The sequence below is a fragment of the Scylla paramamosain genome, chromosome 20 (assembly GCF_035594125.1).
Source record: "Scylla paramamosain isolate STU-SP2022 chromosome 20, ASM3559412v1, whole genome shotgun sequence".
Classification (NCBI taxonomy): Eukaryota; Metazoa; Arthropoda; class Malacostraca; order Decapoda; family Portunidae; genus Scylla; species Scylla paramamosain.
The window spans coordinates 12141495-12164135 of NC_087170.1; the positions used below are offsets into that span (position 1 = coordinate 12141495).

At 44.0% G+C, this 22641-nt stretch overlaps 1 protein-coding gene across 8 annotated transcripts in view; it reads left to right on the forward strand.

Moving 5' to 3' along the window:
* The window catches only part of LOC135110326 (collagen alpha-1(III) chain-like), a 99738-nt gene extending 78053 nt beyond the window's left edge, over positions 1-21685 (forward strand). For 3 of the 8 annotated variants that reach the window (XM_064022552.1, XM_064022551.1, XM_064022550.1), the window contains 10 exons: positions 703-909; positions 9315-9481; positions 10192-10342; positions 10988-11089; positions 13359-13591; positions 13734-13934; positions 14106-14343; positions 14499-15905; positions 16269-16662; positions 17524-21685. In XM_064022552.1, the coding sequence (XP_063878622.1) occupies positions 711-909; positions 9315-9481; positions 10192-10342; positions 10988-11089; positions 13359-13591; positions 13734-13934; positions 14106-14343; positions 14499-15905; positions 16269-16662; positions 17524-20263 (5832 nt within the window). In that variant the 5' untranslated portion in view covers positions 703-710 and the 3' untranslated portion in view covers positions 20264-21685. The remainder of the gene's footprint in view (positions 1-702; positions 910-9314; positions 9482-10191; positions 10343-10987; positions 11090-13358; positions 13592-13733; positions 13935-14105; positions 14344-14498; positions 15906-16268; positions 16663-17523) is intronic. The other 5 variants (XM_064022554.1, XM_064022557.1, XM_064022556.1 and 2 more) reach the window with 5 other exon arrangements.
* Positions 21686-22641: the final 956 nt, after the last annotated feature.

Consider the following 22641-nt stretch of genomic DNA (forward strand, 5'->3'; position numbering starts at 1 on the left):
GTTCTTGTTGTTCTGGAATTCACCTGGAGAAGAAGAAGAACAGGATTAAATGTATTTGGTCAATGAGATAAACCTTAGGATGAATTCATTAGCTCTTACATGAATGCAGCGTAGTATCAGCAATTCATAACAGTTGTTTCCTCTGGGGTGTGTCTGAATATGGAAAGATGACGAGAACCTTTTTATATACTTAATTATCATGTCTAATTTAGGAAGTGTCCCTTTATCTTAATAGTAATTTCTAAAAAATGTTCCTTTCTCTTGAAAATACTATATATATATATATATATATATATATATATATATATATATATATATATATATATATATATATATATATATATATATATATATATATATATATATATATATATATATATATATATATATATATATATATATATATATATATATATATATATATATATATTCTTTTCTTGAAATGTCTGAAAATGTCCTTTTGTCCTCTTAAAAATATAGCAAAAATATTGCTTTGTCCTCTTGAAAATATTAAAAAAAAAGTCCCTTTGTCCTTTAATTAAATGTCCAGAAGTGTTCCTTTGGCCCTTTGTTGCTTTCAGAAATGTCCTAATATATCCTAAGTGTCTAGAAGTGTCATGTTTTGATGAACTGATAGATATAAGACACCAAACACTAGTGTCCCGTGGCCCTGTACCCTAACCTTCCCTTCTTTTTCCACAGGGGGGGGTATGCGTGGCACGGTGAAGCAGGGAAGCGGGGGCGGAGGGGGGGTTAAGGAGGAGGCTGGAGGAGGTGGAGGAGGCGGAGGAGGAGGTGGAGGAGGAGTCAAGTCAGGTGGAGGAGGAGGGGGCAGGAGGAGCAAGGCGAACCACACCCACGCCCCCAACCTCACCTCCACCCCCACCATCAAGCAGGAGGTGGTCACAGGTCAGTCCATCCATCTGTCTGTATGTATGTTGGTCTGTTATTCTGCTTGTCTCTTTCCTCAGTGTTTATTTATGCTTATTATCTTCCATTCCAGCTTTTATTTGTATTTTTTTTTCTGGATCCAGTTTACTTGATTCATTGTTTATTTATTATTTATTGTTTTCTTGGTTTGTCTGTTTATCTTTTTGTCGAATTCACATGTTTAGTATTATTTAACTTTTTTTTCTAGTTCCACTTTGCCCAGTTCTCTCTGTTTATCATGCCATTCTGTCTCTCCTTGTTCATTTATGTTCATCCAGTAGTTATTTTTTTACTATATATTTCTTGTTATTTATTATTTAGTTATTTGTTTACTTATTCAATTATGTATTTATTTTAGTTTGCTAAGTTGTGCCATTTTCTCTGTGTTCCATTACCTTCATTTGTCTTCTGTCATTGAATTTCTTTTTCCTCTTCCATTTCTTTTTTTTTCCATTCAGTTGCCCAGTTTATCATAGCCCATTGTTCCTTACTCCACCTGTTAATGAATCATCGTGTTCTGTTCTCATCCTTTCAGATCTCTGGTTTGTCATCAGTTCTGTTTGCCTTGTCATTTTGCTGTTCAGTCCTTTTTTCCCATGGCAGTGACTCATGACCTTCATTTGTACTACACTGCATCATGCAACAAGTGTAATACAACTATGATGTACATTTTAACACTGATTTTTCCTACCATTACTGGCCAAAGATGTGAATGGGGAGTTGATGCACTAGCAGCCTCTTGCACCTCACTAACATGAATTTTAGTGATAATTTTTTTTTTTTTTTTCCCTTATAATTGTTGCTTCTACTAGATTGCAGACTTTCATTCTCTCCATTTTCTTCTGGTTACCTCATGATGTAAAGTTTTCCCTCATCTTTCCCTCCAGGCAGCGTCGTGTCACAGTCATAGATTTCATTTCTTTCATCTCCCTTTATTTTTCATGTCATTTCAACACCACATTTCATTCACTGCTGCACATTTTTCTTACTCCTTCACTTTCTATCATCCTCTTCTCACTTCTGTGCATCTTTCCCTCCTCACCTCAACTTCCTGGCAGTCCCATATCATTTATGTAGACTTTCCTTCCTCTTCTTTCAACAGCCTCATGCCACTGCTGTATATTTGCTCTCCTCACCTTGCAAACTCAAGTAATTTTTTGGGATAGACTTACCTCTTCCCCTCTTGGCACCTTTTATCAATTACATTTTTCCCTCTTTGAGCCCCATGTAACACTCCACTCTAGGGACAATGACTCATGCATGGATAGGTGGATGTTGATGACAGGGGAAGGTGTTAGAGTATACATGCATCTTATGACACATTGCTCTGGTGGTGTGTGTGTGTGTGTGTGTTGTGGTACACTACTCAATATTCTGTACTGCATGTCAGCCACTAAGCTGCTACAGATCCTGCCTATCATTGTGTATCTCATTATTTAGTCAAAGTAAATACTACAGTAATTCAATATAGTGCAAGGAATGGATGTGTATTAAAGAACTCAGAGTAAGAATGTGTGTGCTGAGTGCTGAGAAGTTGTGTACTGCAGCCACTACACCACTCTATAAATCCCACCATTCATTGCATATTCTGGTGTTTAGCAGAATATTTGCATTAATTTAGCATAGTATGAAGTGTAGTTAATACATTATGAAAAAGACCAGTGTTGAGAATATGATTATCAAAAAAATAAAAATAAATAAATATCTAAAGATAAACTAATGAAAAGATGGATGTGAGAAAAACACATCATAAACCAAATTGACTATGAGGATGGTGAAAGCAAGGGAGTGGCAGTGTAAAGATGGTGAAAGAAGGCAGGATGATGGAAGGAGATGAGAAGTTTAGCTTGGGTGGAAAAGGTTGAGGAAACCATCTTTGTCTTGTTGTGGAATTGTAGAGACAGAAGATTGTATGATGATAAGGAGGAGAAAAGAGGATGAGTAGGATGATGATGATGATGATAAATAAAAGTAGAAGGAAGAAGAATAGTAGTATAATAATGATAATGAAAAGAAAGATGCGTAAGATAGTAGATGATGATGAGGAGGAGAAGGAAGATGAGCAGAATGATGATGATGATGATGATGATGAATAAAGGTAGAATCAGGAAGAAGAGTAGTATGATAATAATGAAGATGAGATAAAGAAGTGTAGGATGGTGGATGATGCTGAGGAGAAGGAGGAGTAGAAAGATGATGATAATGAATAAAAGTAAAAGTGTAGTATAATAGTAATGAAAATGAGAAAAACGAAGAGGAAGAAGTGCAAGATAATGATGATGATGATGATGATGAATTGTACTAACTAAAGGAAGACACTGAATTTCAATGTCAAAAATGCCTACTCTTATTGTGTGTGTGTGTGTGTGCATGGCAGTTGACTTCTGTAAAGCTTGCCCATAATCCATCATTGCTAATGGTGGTGCAGCGCATGTGCTGGGAATGCTGGCCTGGTGTGTCTTAAACCACCACCACCATCACTGCGACCATCTAGAGGTCCTTCAGAAGTATGGTGGGGCCTCTGTTGGATGTATGTGCATGGGGCAGATACATACTGGCACTTACATACATACATACATACATACATACTGCATTTTTGTAATACTGAAGAGGAATGTTTTGAAGGAAATTCTTAAAACTGGATCAGGTGCTTGTTTTGGGTTGTTTTTTTATTTATTACTATTATATTATTATTATTATTATTATTATTATTATTATTATTATTATTATTATTATTATTATTGTTGTTGTTGTTGTTGTTGTTGTTGTTGTTGGTAATGGGGCTAAAAGTGTGAATGATGTATAATGATAATAATAATAATAATAATAATAATAATAATAATAAACGGTTTATTCTTTAGGCAGTTAACAAACTGAAAATGTGTGTGTGTGTGTGTGTGTGTGTGTGTGTGTGTGTGTGTGTGTGTGTGTGTGTGTTACTTTATCTGAACCACCACAAATATGGGGATTGCCAGCCAGGTATATAGATAAATTGATAGATCAGTCATCATCATCATCATCATGTTATTTATTTATTTATTCATTTTTTATTTATTTATTTATTTTTTTTTTTTTACCAAGGCACAGTGATTAAAAACATACAGTTGGTTGTCTCCTTCACCTGTTGTTAAGGGGAATTCAGAGGGAGGAGGGCAGAGGGCTGGGAATGCCTCCTCAAGATCTGTGTTTGTACTTGTTAACAAGGAATGCCTCTTTGTTTCTGGATTGAATTTGTTTATTTACTTCTCATTTATTTATTTATTTATTATTTTTTCCCATATTTCTTTCTTGAATGCTATCTTGCATATACAAGGAAAAGCTTGGTGTTGAGAACTAGTCAGCATCACAGTTATCATCATTACTGTTGGTATCATCATCATCATTACTGTTGGTATCATCATCATCATTATCCATCTATATATCAATAATCTACTTACACACAGTACCAGGCTGACTTTGTATTATCATTGCTACCATTCTTGTTGTTGTTATCATTAGTAATAGTAGTAGTAGTTACTATTACATATTATCTATTATTCACAAGTATTTTTTTCCTCACCTGGCTTACTAACAAAAGCCTGGAATTAACTAACATAATCCCACCAAGCATTAAAACCAAAGAGTTTTCCTTCCCGGCCCTGAACCCTTGTGTTGGCGGCCGTGTTGGTTCATGACTAACCCACCATGCATGAGACAGACCCATGTACAGGCACACCGCTCACCTTTTTTACCCTGGAGCTGCTGGAAATCTTTAAGTCTGGCAACAGGATTTGGCTTTTACGCTCGGTTAGGGATTCTGTGGATGCGTTGAACAAGGGAGAAGGCCGCACTGGATAAGTTAATTAGCGTGACATTTGAAAGTGTTGAGTGGCATGGTAGTGTTATTATGTGATTAACTCTTAGGGGTGTTGTTTGCTGTTTAATTCTAACCTTACATATCCATTAAATTCCTCCTCTGATGGATAACACACTGATACAAAGGGCTGACTGCAGAGATATCATGCTCCCTATAACACCAAGAGCAACAAGGCCTTAAAAATAAATCCATTACCACCCAAACAAAAAAAAAAATTTGCACTGCCACCACCACACAGTTGTCAGCAAGCAGAGGTGTGGCCGCTGTATGCTGTCCACCACCACCGGCCCTTGTTTGAGAATATGAAATTGTGTGGTGCATTTTTAAGGTGCTAAAGGTGAGGAGACACAGGGCAGTGCTGATCCAACCCAAGCTGCCAAAGGTGGACACACACAGCCTCATGAAGGGATGAATACACACACACACACATTTTACTCACCATTAGTAGGAGCTGTATGCCTCAAGTTCTCTTCTCTCTTCATACAAGTTATTGATCAAGGAAGCCATTAAGTTCTGCAATCCACACACTTTACAATAAATCAGTGATACATTACATTCTGTTTACTCTTTATAAATCTTAAATGCAGTATTGATTATCTGTATTGTCTCTTTTTGTTGTGTATGCAATGAATTGAGTAGGAAGAATATTAGGTACAATACTCTTCATATAATAGGACTTTGTTTACTTACAGTGATGCCTTATTTTTTTATTATATTATATTTAAATGCCTTTATTGTGATCCTCATTCATCCAGTTCTCTCTCCATGTAATTAATGACTCTAAATTGTATGAGGAGCAGTAATCCCCAAACAATAAGACTTTATTTGCTTACATTGTTACAGCATTTCAGATCTTTACAAATTTAAAATGCTGTTATTATGATGTGCATTCTCTGAGTTTTAGCCTCAGTAATAGTCAAATAATCAGATTCTGCTTACTGGTATTGATGTCGCTACTAAATTATTTGTTTTTATGTATTTTTTATTTACTTATTTATTTATTTATTTATTTATTTGTTTTTAGAAATGTTAAGTGTGAAGTCAGCTGCCATTAGAGTGAAGGATACTTGCATTTCCCTTCAATGGTGCCATAAAACTTGATCTCTTCGTCTGGACACACACACACACACACACACACACACACACACACACACACACACACACACACACACACACACACACACACACACACACACACATTGATTTCTTAGTCTGGACACACATGCACACATTTGATCTCTTGGTTTGGACACACACATTGGAACAAATAAGAGAAAGGGGAGACTTAATAATAATTTACAAATTGTAGAATAGAGTGGAAGAAATAGATTATGAGAAACTGCCACTAAGAGAAGTAGGAAATACCGGTTACACATGAGGACACAGCAAAAAACTAAGAAAAGGAAGATGCTTGAGTAACATAAAGAAATACAGTTTCCCACAGAGAAATATAGAAGTTTGGAACAAGCTCAATGAAAATGTAGTATCAGCAACAAATGTGCATAACTTTAGGAAAAACCGTACAAGTGTAGATATGAAGATGGGACCACAAGAGCGTAACTCAGGCCCTGTAAATTACAACTAGGCAATACACACACACATACACACATCATATGTAGTTTTTTGGTTTATTATATAACCAGCATTCATATAACATCATACAAACCACAGCAGCATTGTGGTGTCTTGCACAGTGTAGTGTGACCTTTAATAGCCCAGTCAGGGCAGTACTTGCTTCGGGTAATGCCTTTCCATCCGTTTTATTTATTTAAGTGCATTATTTTTTTTTAGGCAAGTGTATATTTAATAAGTTGGATATTATTATTATTATTTTTATTACAATAGACATAATAAATAGGGCAAGAGGAACAATGAAAGCTATGGAATCCTAAGTAACCCCAACACCCTTTTTCTCACCACTCATGTCTATTTTCCTTCCTCCTCACTACATACATCTCTCTCCCTTCAGCAGCCTCACCACACTCACTTATCCATCTCCCTCCTTCCTCATCACACATTGGTTACCTCTCCCTCCTTCCTCACAACACTTGCCTTTACTCTCTCTCACCCACCTGCCAGGTTCATCAGATTCCTTGCCTTACCCACCTGCAATACCTCACGTGTTTTTGCTTAGTGTGTCCAGGCACAGAGACAGATAAGAAACCTGATGATTTGCATTCCACAGAAGAGGATCAAGTTGGCTTCTGTGATGGTGGACTGTATTGGCATTTAGATGATTTTTAATAATTTTTCTAGCCTTTGCTTGTTTAGTTATGCATCTTCTTTGTCCGTGAATTAATGTTACTTCCACAGTAATTTGCATTCCACAAAAGAGCAAGCTAAACTTTGTGATAATAAACTGTATTGGCATTTAGATTTATTTTTAAGCATCTTTCTAACCTTTTTATTCCTTCTGCCTGTTCTATCCTCTGAATTAATGTGGTGTATTCCTTTGACTTTTACTATGAGATAAATTTGCAGACATGATAATGGTTGGTATTGTCATTCAGATATTTTCTTTAATATTTGTATAACCTTCTCTTTTCCCTTCTTCTACTCAGTTAGCATGGTATGTTATGGCCACCTGCTTTACTGTGGAAGTGAATCGACATCAGATACATGAAAGGCATTGTATGAAAGACTCCGGTTTCTTGATTACATACAAACACTGTATGAATGAATGTTACCAACATTCTTAGATTAAGTACAAATACTCTATGAGCAAATGTTAGCTTATCAAGAGATGAGTTTACTGATATCAAATGCAAGGAAGAAATAGATAATATAATTTTGATGAGTAACTGATCACACTATACTCTCTTCCTTTGTTCAGCACTTCCCCTCACTTATATCCCTCAGATGAGCTGACACTCTCCTTACAAAACCTGAAAATTGATAATATATTATAAGATCAGACCACCTAAGATTATGAAGGAAAGTTACTGAACATAGTGGAAGTGAGTGTGGCTAACCCAGCTACTTAACTTGTGGCGACAATTGTGCTGGATGTTTAGATCCTCTAGATTACATTCAGATGATGCATGAACTTCTCTCTCACAAAGCCTGATGACTTACTGAAGCCTGTTTCCCTCCATCTGACACTGGTGTGCACCAAGATAACTATTATTGTTGTGCATCCTGTCTTTTGTACACACACACACACACACACACACACACACACACACACACACACACACACACACACACACACACACACACACACACACACACACACACACACACACACACACACACACACTCACTGTTCAGCAGTCACGTCTTGTGTGTGTAATTTAGTTCTCATCATTGTCATTACTTCCATCATTATCATCATCATCATCATCATCATCATCACCACCACCACCACCACCACCACCACCACCACCATCACCAAAAAAAAAAAAAAAAACACCACCACCACCACCAATAGAATCATAGCTATTTTGTTGTTGTTGTTGTTGTTGCTCTTCTTCTTTATCATCATCATCTGCCAGTTCTTCATGCTTTTCTTCACCACCACTACCACCACCAGCACCACAGGGAAACAGATCCCAAAACAGGCCAAACGTTCAAGATTGGGGACAAGTCATTATAAATAATTGACGGCAGTAATGAGCCAAATGTCCCGTCACATTATTCATGCTCCTGAAGTCAGACACCACTCGCTTCACACGGCACTAAGAGGCGGAAGATTTACTGTACTGGTGTAGTGGAGGTCCATGTGGTTGTGTGGTGCTGGATGGGAACCTCAGACAGTCCCAGCAGTGCAATTGTAGCCTTGGAGTGGTTTGCTTTCATTAGATCGATAATAGTAATGGTGATAATTATGGTAATTATTATCATTATTATTTTTAATTAATTTATTTATTTTATTTTATTTTATTTATTTATTTTATTTATTTATTTATTTTTTTTTATATAAGTTAAAGACCAAATAGCCAGATATTTATGAAACTTGGAGAGGATGATTATGTTTTATGGTTTATTAATGCTGAGATTTTTATCTTGATGGTTCAGACCTGAGAGGAGTAGCCAAAAATTGAATCCCTGACAGAACACTTGACAAACACATCATGCACTGTGCTGGTCTGTCCCTTACGGCAGTACTTAGTGTGGAGCATTGTAATGAGACAGCCTTGAAAGGAGCTAAAGATCTGTTGTTGTTTGTTGCCACTTGTAATTGTTTGTATCAACATGATCCAAGTGGAGTTTGGTTGACCTTCACCATCTGGCCATTACAAACACAAGACATGTAAACAACACAAGTACAACTGCATGTTAATGTTAATAACTCTTAATCATTGATGTGTTATTGTAACTTTCCATCATTGAATCTAAGGCATTGATATATGTGTGCAAGTCTTCACCATTGAGTCTAAAGTATTCATGAATCTCAGGTGCTTGCTTATCCATAGTAAGTGTAATTCTTAACTCTTCACCATTGAGTGTTAGGTGCTGATGTGTTAGTGTGCCCAACTCTTCACCACTGAGTGTGAACTGTTGATGTACATGTTTGTTCCTTCCACAGAGGTGAAGCCAGACCCTGATGCCACCACCACCACAGCCGCTGCCAGCACCACCACACCCTGCCTCAATGGGGATGATCCCAGCCCCAAGACAGCCCCATCCTGCCCCGCCAACAATAACAACAACACCAGCGCCAACAACAACAACAAAGGGGCAGCCACTGCAAAGGTGAGTGAAGGAGGATTTGTCAGTGTGGTGGGCTGAGTGACGTGATGAACCTTCAGGCTTTTGTTACTCGATCTGTAACCTTTAATGGGGGACACACCCAGACCCACTCACCCGTCGCAACTTGCTACAAATTATTTAAATGATCCACGAGGGGATCCTGTTAGGTGGGGAAGTGGAGAGAGAGAGGCAGAGGCACCAGCTGACAAAACAACTCACCAAGCAGTATCTTCGAGGGCTGTGGCAAAAATCACTATCATATATTTTTAATTTATGACCAGAAAACATTCCACCAGTATGTGGCTTGATTTAAGCAAGGAAATTTGAAGTAGATCAAGTACTGGAAAGTATAGGTAACTCAGGACAGAAGTGCTCCATTTGATTTAGAAATTTATAAAGTACATTGGAAGAATATTAGCTCAACAAATTAATAAGGACATAAAGTACTAAGTAATTACATAGATAAAATATAAGCTGAATATATCAATATGAGAAGAATTAGTCATTGTTTAGTGTTCATTTGTTGGGAGTACATGTTCCTGTAGCAAAGTAACACATTTCTCACTAATTCAGACTGAAAAATATTTGTGTAGTGTACAAGGTGTTACATTTGGTAGTAAAGTATTAAACAAACTTTTTTGAGAAGAATAAAATGAGAAGTGTTGAATCCATCACATCTCTATTCTCATGCCTTGTTTGTTCTCCCCATCCAGGTTAAAACAGAGATAGCCAATGGAGGGCCAGAGGGGGATACCAAGCCTAGCACTTCATCCATCACTACCACCACCACCACCATCACCACAACCACCACCACCACTACCTCCACCACCACAACCACTACAACCCCACCACACACCAATGAAGGTGAGTCTTAAAGCAATTTTTAACCACACAAGTAATGACCTTTTACAGAAATTATGTAACCCTATTTTGGAGATATCTGAGGCATCTCTTTAAGGTCACCAAGCATATCCCGGCAGCCTTGGTATCTAATGTCACAATAGTCTTCTCTCTACACACCATTTATTCATCTCCTGACCTTTAGCAAGACCAAACAAGCTTCTTCAATCATTCAGACTACAGAATTTTGCATTGCTCATCTAAAATTTAGTTCCAACTGCCACGACAAGTTTGTGAGGTGCTGGTTAAGGATAAAGTTTGTTTAAAATTGTTTGTTTGTTCTTTGTGTGAATGTTTCTTGTTCATGTGGAAAAGGTGAGACTTTAATAAATAAATTTTACAAGCTCAGGTTTTATCCAAGAATTTGTTGGAAATTATTTTTATCAAAGTGTTTGGGTAAGTTTAATGGAAACGTTTGCCAGCTTGAACATCTGTGTGGATGAGGCATGGGCACTGACTCAGTACTGTGGGTCAGGGGTGCTGTCTGCTCCTTTGCTGAGGTGTTGACAACCCCATGGGACAACACTTGATGCTCACCTGCTTTGAAATTGTTTGTGCTGTTGCTTAGGTAAAGTCTCAGCACTGACCTGTATATGTGTGTGTGTGCAGGTTGTGGGGTGCTGTGCGAGGCGGAGGGTGCCAAGGTGGGGGCGGTGTGTGGGGGAGTGCCCACCCTCGACGGCACCTCACTGTCACACCTCCACACCGCAGGTAAGCCGGCAGCCACGCCACTCCTCCCACTGGTGATCCCCAGGCCAGGGGTGCTGGGGTCACAGTGGTGAGGGTTGGGGGCTGGGGCTGTGGACAGGGAATCAGGCCAGGGCTGGGGCTGGGGCTGGGGACAAGGCCAGGGCTGGGGCTGGGACTGAGGACAAGGCCAGGATGGGAGCTGAGTCCAAGGCCAGACCTGGAGTTGGGTATAAGGCCAGGGCTGGAGCTGGGGACAAGGCCAAAGCTGGGGTTCAGTATAAGGCCAGGCCTGGGGCTGGGACTGGGGACAAGGCCAGGGCTGGGGCTAGGGACAAGGCCAGGGTTGGAGCTGGGGACAAGGCCAAAGCTGGGGTTTGGTATAAGGCCAGGCCTGGGGGCTGGGACTGGGGACAAGGCCAGGGTTGGAGCTGGGGACAAGGCCAAAGCTGGGGTTTGGTATAAGGCCAGGCCTGGGGCTGGGACTGGGGACAAGGCCAAGGCTGGGGCTAGGGACAAGGCCAGGGTTGGGGTTGGGTATAAGGCCAGGGCTGGGGACAAGGCCAGGGCTGAGGCTGGGGACAAGACTAGGGCTGGGGCTGGGGACAAGGCCAAGGCTGTGGGTTGTGTGGGGTGAAGGCAGGAGCCAAACATTTTTCACTATCAACAGCACTTCACTGTAAGTTAGCTTTCCAATCACCATTTAAAAATAAATAAATAAATAATGTAAATAGATACAACTACAATATAACTGTCATCATTATAACTTAAGATTGATTGAAGATACAGATGCCAAAATTAAATGGAAGTATTTTAAGATACCAATAATTAAATATCCCAGTAACAGTTTTGTGTTTCCAATATTATGTAATTCTAAGAAGTGTATCCATGTATCACATAATATGCACATCATACCAAGAATGAAGGTTGGTAATGGTTTCATAGATGCAGACTGGGAATATGAATAATGACCATGAAGGGAAGCTGATGGAAGAAGAAATGAAGACCTAGGGTGTGGTTGATGAGTGAGTGGGTGTGGTGCAGCAGTGTGAAGGTGAAGCGGGAACCTGTGTAAGCAGCTTGATGGGGAGAGGTTTGAGAAGTAGCAGGTGACATTAAGGTTGTGGCCACATCTTAAATTGATAGTTGCCAGAAAGACCTCAGACTGTAAAGGTTATGAAGTGCTGCTAGCTGTTGAGTGCACCCACAGTCTGGAGTCTGGGCTGTGAAGGGTGTAAATACTTGAGATTTTTTGTCTTTGAAATATTTAAACTTCAATTATATTTCTTATGATTATGGATGACTATGGACCATCAGTAATTGAGTCCTGGGATATGAAATTATTGATGGTATTGCTGTTTCCTGACTATAATACTTTCAGAGTGATATTGGCTGTGTTTAATTTGAATTGATAATAGTTTTTATGCATGTAAAGTTTTTTAAGAGGGATATTGGTTGTATAGTACATGTTATGTACAAAATATGGACCTTCCATATTTTGTGGTGCTTCACACATTCCTCTATGGAATCATTCATATAATATTAAAGAGGAGGAGGAGATGGTATAGCACATGCAGTCAAGGCCCAGGCTGGTCCTTGGCTTGGATGACTCATTTAAAATTACAGGTACATCACCTTCTGTCTTGTGGCTTTGTTGAGGAAGCATGGCTGGCAGCATAAGCTTGACTCACTTTCTGCCAACAGAAAGATGAACTAAGTAAATAGATAAATGTTTCTGCACTAACACATTCTGTACTCATTCCATCATTTCATCACATTCATGTCTGCCAGCTGGTGTGGCAGAGGACAATAAAGGCTAGGTATCACATTTTTCATCCACATACACAGTTGTGGTTTTGTACCATTTATTAACTTAGTTGTTTGTCCAGATGTACACAAAATTTGAGTCAAGTTGGTGTTGCCTTGTGTCTTGATCAGTTTTATCCAAATTAAACTTTTATATGCTCCTTGCATACAGTCTCCTCATCCAACTAATTTCAAGTGTTAGTACTTATATTTCTGTTGTTAAACCTCTTGATGTTCAAAAATCTTGTTACTTAATGAGGATATGATGAAAGCAGCCAGACACATGTGGTTCTGTACCTGTGTAGTCAAGGAATTTAGTGTGAAGCTTGGTATTATGGAGGATCTTTTCCCTCCAACTGAGTCTTCTTCTCCATGATTTTTTGTGATTATGAGATTAACTTCTTAGAATGGAAAGTGGTAAAAAAAAAAATGCATGTGTTTTCCAAACTTTGATATTAGCCATACTAATGCCCATATTTGTTGACAGATGGCACGGATGGAGGGCTCGGGGGAGGGATGGGGGCACTCGGGGTCAAGGGTGGAGCCGGGGCCGGGGCCGGGGTGTCCACCAGTGATGCACAGTACATGCAGCAACAGAGTCAGATCTTTGTGTTCACCACACATCTGGCCAACAAGGCTGCTGAGGCAGTGCTGCAGGGCTCCTTCAACACCATTATAGCCTTTCACTGTGCTCAGCCCGGCACCAAGAAGCTTCTCGAGGTGAGTATGCACAGCTTCCTTGTCCCAGGCCGTCCTCACATGCTGAATGTTTTTTAATCATCTGATTTTTTTTGTATGAAGGTGTAGAATGCATGGTGGAGGAAGAGCAGTGTGTGAGCCAGTGTGTCTTAACTTTCCACAGAAGCATCCACTCAAGACCACACAGTTTGTGCGACACAACCCACCACATTGGCTCAACACATTTGCCATGAAAGGCAACAAAGGGGGCCACATGAAAGGACCCATGGTTCCAAATGGCCCCATGATGGCAAATGGACCAATGGGACCAGGTCCCATGGGCCCCTGTGGGCACATGGGACCAGGGGGTGATATGGGACCTATGGTGAGTTGCTGTGTCCTCACTGCAGCCATTTCATACACTGCAGTGTGAATTGTACTGAAGGAATGCAATATGTAAATTGCCACTTCATTTGGGCTCTTGGAAGTATTTCAACGGAAATACTGAGTACATCATTATTGTTAAGTTATCACTTCCATGTGTTTGTCTGTACAGGGAGGTGATGGAGTCCCCAGCACAATGGGTCCAGGAGGAGACATGGGCAGCCCTTGCATGATGGGCCCTGGTGGTCCTGGTGGCATGATGGGACCAGGACACAATGGTGGCCCTGGCATGATGGGGCCAAGGGGACCTGGGATGATGGGTCCTGGTGGCCCTGGGCCAGGTATGCCTCCTGGTGCTGGGGGCCAGATGGTGATGTCCATGGTGGGACCCAATGCTCAGAGAGTTCCTGGTAAGTTGCTACGCCAGACCATAATGATGCATACCTTGTTATATGCTAATATAACTAATCTTTCATCATTAGATATATTATTTGGATACTTTAAAGGTTTTAAAGTTGCTGCATCAAAGACCATGATAGATGAATTGTTGACTGAGTTAATGCAGGTGTTCCCACAGGTGCTCCCTCAGGGGTCAAGGTTCCAGATGACCACCTGACACCTGAGCAGCGGCAACACCGGGAAGAACAGATGGCAAGGATACGTCACATGCAGGCGCTGCTGCTGCCAGAACTACACTCCCCAAGCCAACCCGAGGGGGGACCCACCTCCCAGCCTTCCTGTACAGGAGGCCCCCCAACCTCCACAGGGATGCCCTGCTCCCAGAGTCAGGCTCCCTCAGTTTCACAGACCTCCCAGGCAGCCTCAACCTGCTCCCAGTCAACACCAGTCACCTGCATGGGGCCTTCTCCTGTTACTGGCATGGGTCCCTCACCTGGCATGGGACCAAGTCCTGGCATGGGGCCTTCCCCTGGCATGGGACCCAGTCCTGGAATGGGGCCAAGCCCTGGTATCCCCAATACCTCCATGGGTCCAGGGCCTGGAATGGGTCCTGGCATGGCCCCAGGCCCAGGCATGGGAATGTCCCCCAACATGATGGGTCCTGGGGGTCCGAACAACATGGTGTCCCAGAGTGGGGTGATGATGGGCCAAGGACACATGGCCAATAATATGATGATGACCTCACAGGCGAACATGATGGGTGGCCCAATGGGTCCTGGAATGAGGATGGGTCCAGGAGGACCCCAGTCTATGATGATGGGGGGACACAATCCTGCCTCCTCCATGGCAGCACAGGCTGAGTGGCAGCGCCTGCAGGCTGAGTTTTTTGAGAGTAAAAGAAAGAAAGGTGGACCAGGGTGTCCTGATGGTTCAATGGGACCCATGGGTCCTATGGGTCCCATGGGTCCTGGAGGTCCTATGGTGCCTGGAGGTCCAATGGGTCCTGGTGGTCCTATGGGACCGGGAGGACCTATGGGGCCTGGTGGACCAATGGGCCCAGGTCCAATGGGTCCTGGTGGGCCAATGGGTCCAGGTGGACCTATGGGTCCTGGTGGGCCAATGGGTCCTGGTGGTCCTATGGGACCCAATGGACCGATGGGAATGGGTGGCCACATGGTTGGAGGCCACATGATGCCAGGAGCAATGGGTGGAAACATGGGCCCCGGTGGCATGAGGCCCATGGGCCCTGGGGCACGCATGCAGGGGCCACCCCCTCCCTACCACGGTCCTCGGCCAGTGGGCAACGGTCCACTGCCTTCACCTGGGTCACCCTCCATGTGTGCCATGACCTCACCTCGCATGCCAGGGGGCGGGCCTGGGGGAGGGCCGGGGATGCGAATGATTGGCCCTGCAGACTCCCCAAGACCCCTGCACCCCAGCAACCCCCCAACCCCAGTGAGTGGGCCTCCCATTACCAGCCCCTCCCTGCAGCACACCAAGGACCAGCAACCACACACACCACAGTCAGGTGCGTCACCACTCCCCGCCCTGCCAGCCGGGCCATGCCGTGCAGGTAATCACCTTTCCTACAGTTGAGAACATACATTATTGTAGATGTTTTAGGTGAATGGTGCAGGTGTAGTCAGTACTTTTGCTATTATTCATTGGATATCTTATGACTTAGTCATCACTTAGGTGCAACAGTGAATAGGTAGAATGTATCCATTACCTTGCCTCTTTTTTTGATTTCTAAGAATATAACATAATTACTCAGCTATCAAGTATTTCGTTGTACCATCTGGAATCAAGATTTTCTTTCCATTATTTAATCCCTCATAAAAGTGGAAGTAATATTTTGATATTCTTTAAATAAGTAAATTATCTTTTTTTGAATTTTGAGAGGAATAAATTAGAAAACAAAACATCTTTCTTACAGGTGAAACATCCTTTGGGAGACAACTACAGACTTTGGCCCAACAAAAACATCAGCAAGCAAATCAGCAGCAGCAACAACAACAGCAACAACAGCAGCAGCAACAACAACAGCAGCAGCAGCAGCAGCAACAGCAGCAGCAACAACAACAGCAACAGCAACAGCAGCAGCAGCAGCAACAGCAACAACAACAACAGCAACAACAACAGCAACAACAACAACAACAACAGCAACAGCAACAGATGCAGCAGGGAGGAGCAGCAGGAGGGAAGGAACCCAACCTGATGCCTGTTCCTTCTCCTCAGCAGATCCAATACCTCAGCACTTTTGAAGGGCAAGAGCTCACGATACAAAAGCAACCCAACACCAGCTTGCGGGACTCTGACATCATGTCTCCGTAAGCTTGATTGTGTCTTCTTGGGCAACTTTTGGGATTTTATAGCCTGGCTGAGGGAGACAAGTAGAAAGAGTGATTACAGGGCTTTTGCTATGCTATATGCTGGATTCTGTTGGATGGCAGGTTTTGCTATAATCAATCATTTACTCAATGAGTACCCATCACACATACAACGTAATGTACGCGAGAAAGTTCTGCAGGGCAACAGCCAGCTATCTCAGGAAAACAGATGGAAATCATATTGAAATGATAATGATCACAGCAAGCATAGATGACATACATATATTAGTGATGTGTTTATATGAGCAACAACTGATTCATGATAGTTGGTTAGGCTATCAGTTTCCACACCAGCTTTTATCTTGCACCACAGCTACTTATATCCAAGCTCATAACAGGCCTCATAGGTAGCTAGACAACTTAGAAATCCTTGTCACATCCTGGGCACATTTCATCCTAAGACAAAACATCATAGTAGCATTAAACTAGTATCCTCCTTTGACTAACACATTTGTTGTGAACAATAATTCTCATTTTCTCATTGAACACAGAAAATCTCTCATTACAAATGCCATGATAAACCATAATTTTAATCGTGCATTTTGTTTTGTTTTGAAAAGTTGGCACGGCAAAACCTGTACTCTGATGAAAGAGGTCAGCATTTAATTATTCCAGCACAGTGTGTGAATGCTAATTTTTTATGAGATGCCATTTTGCCCGTTTAAGAACCTTGTAATTAAATTAACTTGTACTTAGTCTGTAATGTCTATTTATGTAAATTAAGATTTCTAGGTTGCTTCTGTAATGCAGAATTTTCTCGGATCACTGTTGCAAAACTCACCACATTTTGTTGTTTTGCAGGATGGGAGATACAAGTGTAGGTGATGGGAGTCGCCTTTCTGGGCCAGGAACACCCTTGGGTGGTCCCACCACTCCCCTCACTCCTTCCTCAGAGCCCCAGCCAAGGTTTACTGGTCCTAATACTCCTGATCGCTTCCCTGTGCCCTCGCCGGGAATGGCTGTACCTTCAGCCCCCCACACTCCACAGGGTCCTTCAGAGAGCAAAGGGACACAACAGCAGCAGCGGTACACAGGTCCCTCACCGCAGGGTCCTGTGCAACCCTCCACCACCACCACACCCACCAACAGCAGCAGCAATAATAGTAGTAACAGCACCACCACCACCCCGAGCACCACTGCCAACAGCAGCACCACCACCACTCCAACCACCACCACCAACACTGCCACCAGCCAGGGGGGACCCAAAACCCCTTCCATGGATGGCAGGTTTCCAGTGCCATCCCCCAAGACCCCTAGCATGTGCAGTGGCCCCACCACTCCAAGTGGACCTGATGTGCCTCGCTTCCCTGGGGCCTCTCCCCTTCAGGCCAGCTGTAGCAGCACCCCAACAGCAGACATGGCCCCAATGGGCACTCGCTTCCCTGGCCCCACGATAGCCCCAGCTGGAAATACCAACAATAACCAGATGATGGGGAAGATGGGCAGTGGGTTTTCCATGTCTCCAGGCAAGATGGGGACCATGGACATGGGTGGAGACTTCCACAACCCCACAGCAGCCAACCTTCCCCTCAACCCCAACTCCAGCACTCCAGGGGGCCTGCCAGCATCTGGTCCAGGCAAGGTGTTTGACCCTATATCCTCCATGGCCCAGATGAGTCAGCAGCTGACCTCTGGGACTTCTGGCTCCTCGCCCCCTGTGTCCTCAGCCCCAACACCCACCATGCCCACCCCTACTGGCCCTTCCATGGGGGCCAGTGGGCCATCTGGACCATCAGGGCCTAACATGGGCAATGCACCGGGTATGCCTGGTGGCCCAGGCCTCCCCGGTGGCCCTGGACTTCCTGGTGGGCCTGGAATGCCTGGTGGCCCTGGCCTTCCTAGTGGACCAGGTATGCCTGGTGGTCCTGGCCATCCAGGTGGACCAGGACTGCCAGGTGGACCAGGACTGCCAGGTGGACCAGGTCTTCCTTGTGGACCTGGGATGCCAGGTGGACCAGGGATGCCAGGTGGACCGGGAATGCCAGGTGGCCCCAACATGCCTTGTGGACCAGGGATGCCCGGTGGACCTAACATGACAGGTCCAGGGATGAGTGGAGGCCCCAACATGGCTGGAGGTCCAGGCATGACTGGGGGTCCTAACATGGGGGCTGGACCAGGCATGCCAGGGGGTCCAGGAGGTGCCATGATGGAGGGTGGGGGTCCTGGAGGTATGATGGGCATGCCACCAGTTTCTTCAAGCCCTGGCATGATGCAGTCCCACAGTGCCATCTCCTCTCCTGTGTGTAGTGGTGGGGGACCAAGGGGCACCTCTCCCAGCAGCATGGCCATGATGGGGGGCCCCAACCCTCGCATGACCGTCCCCAACAGCATGGTGAGGCCCCCAGCCCCTAACTGCACCACAGCGGGGCCGTATTCTGGGGCCAACGTGCAGGTGAAGCCCAGTGCCCCCAACACCATCCAGTACCTGCCGGCACGGCCACAGAACAACGGTAACGGCCCACGCGGCCCACCCAGCCTTGACTTCCTGCCCAGGTTCAGCAACCCCAACGTGGACAGCAAAGGAGCCAACACAGCCATGTTTCCCAGCAGCAGCACCCCAAACTCAATGTGTGGCCCCAGTGTGCCAATGTCAACAATGGCCATGAGTGGCCCATGTGGGCCCATGACAGGCCATATGTCTGGACCTATGAATGGCCCAGGTGGACCGATGGGTGGCCCAGGTGGACCAATGGGCGGCCCCGGTGGACCTATGTGTACAATGTCTGGGCCAAATGGTCCTATGGTGAATATGAGTAACATGAGTGGACCCAATGGACCCTTTATGTCAGGACCAGGAGGACCTATGCCAGGCCCTAATGGCCCCATGGGCATGGGTCCTAATGGTCCAATGGGTGGACATATGGGAGGGCCAGGTGGAATGAGTGGACATAGTGGGCCTATGATGGGTCCCAATGGACCCATGGGTGGGCCCAGTGGACCCATGATGGGCCCTAATGGACCAATGGGAATAAACCCCAGCATGATGAGTGGTGCAGGAATGGGACCGGGGGGCCAGATGATGGGACCCAGAGGCGGGGCTCCCATGATGCGTGGCCCCAGTCCAGGGGGGATGATGGGGGGCATGGGTAGTGACATGTATCCCATGGGGGGCCCAGGGCCTAACATGAGTGGGGGACCCATGTCTGGGGGTCCTGGCCCCAACCCTAATGGCCCCAACCAAATGATGGGAGGTTCAGGCCCCATGTACAGCTCCAAGACCTCTCCCGTCAACATGAACATGGGAGGGCCCATGGGGGCAACGCCAGACACTGCCCAGCCCCTGCCTCCCTCTATGGGCCAATCCGGCAGCTTCAAGAATTCACCCTTCATGGGACCCACCACTGCTGACCCCACCTATGCTGCCCAGTTCCACAGCTTCCAGCAGCAGCTGTATGCCACCAACACTCGTGGAGGGCCCAACATGGCCATGTCTGGAGCCATGGGCGGCCCTGGAGGGCCCGTGGTGACGGGGCCGGGGGGGCCGGGCATGCCTGGCCCTGGGCCCATGCCTGGCCAGAGCTTCCCGTTCAATCCCAAGTGAGGCACGGGTAAACTACCTCACAGGTGACCTGGTGCTAACAGCTGCCGCCCAGCACACTCACCACTATGCAACTCCTCCCCTCCCCTGTGGCGGTGGTGGTGATCCTGCTCAAGTGTGGTGGTGGTGGCGGCGGGGCAGCAGAGGCGGCCCCGCCCCGCCCACCCGTGTGCCCGTCCAGTGGTGGGGTCGCCCCCCCGCCCCGCACAGTCCACTCAGTTCTCACTCTTCAGGGCAACATGTCAGTTTGTAGTTTGGATACTGTTAATGGGGTGCTTTGTAGTGTAAGTTATTCTTGCTCTGTTCACTGTCTCTCCTCCAGTGGTTGTTGACTGCTTCAAGGGTCATGGTCAGTGCAGTGCCGGGGCAGCCGGGCCTCACTGGGCCAGGCTTGGCCCCGCCCGCTCAAGTCTGGACTATTATTGACGTATCACAGTGGTCATTGTGGTCCCCCCCCTCCCCAGTGGCTGCGGTACTCCCCTCCCCCAAAGTGGTGCCCTGTGGCCCTATGCTGCATGATGGTGCAGCTAAAAGACAGCGCTGAAACAAAACAAACTGGGTTACGCTTGTTGTTATGATAATGATTAACTTTCCAAACTGACAATCAAGTCCTGACATTTTATATATACATACATATATATATATATATATATATATATATATATATATATATATATATATATATATATATATATATATATATATATATATATATATATATATATACATATATATATATTATATGTAAATGTGTAGGTGTGGGAAATGCTGTGATGTGTTGGTCGTGGTGCTGGCGAGACAAGTGGCAGCAGCAGCGGCCTGGCTGGTGCTGCGTCAGGAGGTGCTGTGCTTGCCCCTCACTGCACTGCTCATCATCAGCGTGTCCATCGAGGCACAGCATTGTACAAATTGTTAAGCCCTCTCTCTCTCTCTCTCTCTCTCTCTCTCTCTCTCTCTCTCTCTCTCTCTCTCTCTCTCTCTCTCTCTCTCTCTCTCTCTCTCTCTCTCTCTCTCTCTCTCTCTCTCTCTCTCTCTCTCTCTCTCTCTCCGTCTCTCTCCGTCTCTCTCCGTCTCTCCGTCTCCTATCTCGAGCCACCGTCACATCCACCTCATGCAATATTCCTGGATGCAGCCGCTTATATGTTGACAAAGTGATTTTTCTACTGTATGTTACAAGCCTGTGGGTGTTGCCTTGGTCCCCAGCAGGCAGGTTTGTATCTCCCTTTGTTTGTATCATTGTAAAGTTTGTATGATATGTAAGTTTTGTGTTTTCCTCACATTTTGTTGTTTTATTTATTTTTTTTTGTAAGGTCACACTCAGAAGCAGCGGGTCGACCGTGACTTTCTGGCAGTATTTTAGGATATAACTTGGAGGATGTGAACATTTTTATTATTGACAAATTTTACATAAAATAATTTTACAAGGGTGTTTGTTTCAGTGCTTGCTTACCTCTGTCAAGGATTAGGAGGACTAGGAAATGAAGACACCAAAGTTGTCAGTGTGCTGGGACAGGCATCCAAAGGGACAGTATAGCAGCTTCTGTGTGTCTTGTGGTCCACTTCAACAAAAAAAATCTCACAGAAGGAAGAACTGCAGTTATCAGTAATCTTATCAGTGTGTGCATTTCAATGATATTTTTGTGTGTAACTCTGAAATTTGTCTAAGGATATTTCTTCATAACTATAATGGCATAGGAAGGAATATGTTTGCCAATCCTGGTAGTGGACAGTAAACTGTCATACAAACAAACTCACAACATGAATATTATCTTTTTTTTTTTTTTTTTTTTTTTTTTTTTTTTTGTGTGTGTGTGTGTGTGTGTGTGTGTGTGTGTGTGCGCGCGCACATGCCATTATATGTACAGCTACAGATATTCATATTTGTGTTTAGCACTGATAATGTCTTGTCTTGTGTCATCAGTAAAAAGAATTATACAAAATTCATATCACATTCAGCTGTTTTGAGCAGCAGAAAATCCAGTCTCAGAGCTGCAATATATGACTGGCTAAAACAAGAAAGTGGAAATTGTAAGACATAATTTGATAATATGCATTATAAATATTTGCCATAACTAGCTTATAACATATAATTTAGTACACTAGAAGAAATATGTACCGTAATACAGTATTGCAAGTTTCCACTACAAACATTTCTTCCCATGCTATCATAGTTATCTCATGATAAAATATCCTCAGGCACATTTCAGAGTTGTACACAAAATATCATCTTGAAATGCACACTGTAAAGGTAACAAAGATACTATTAGCCATGCCAATATATTTGTAGTTACAAAAAATAATTACTCTAGGAGGACAGGCTGGAAGCACACTACTCAGTCAGTGCAATAACTAATGCTGCCACTACTTCATGCAGATCTGCA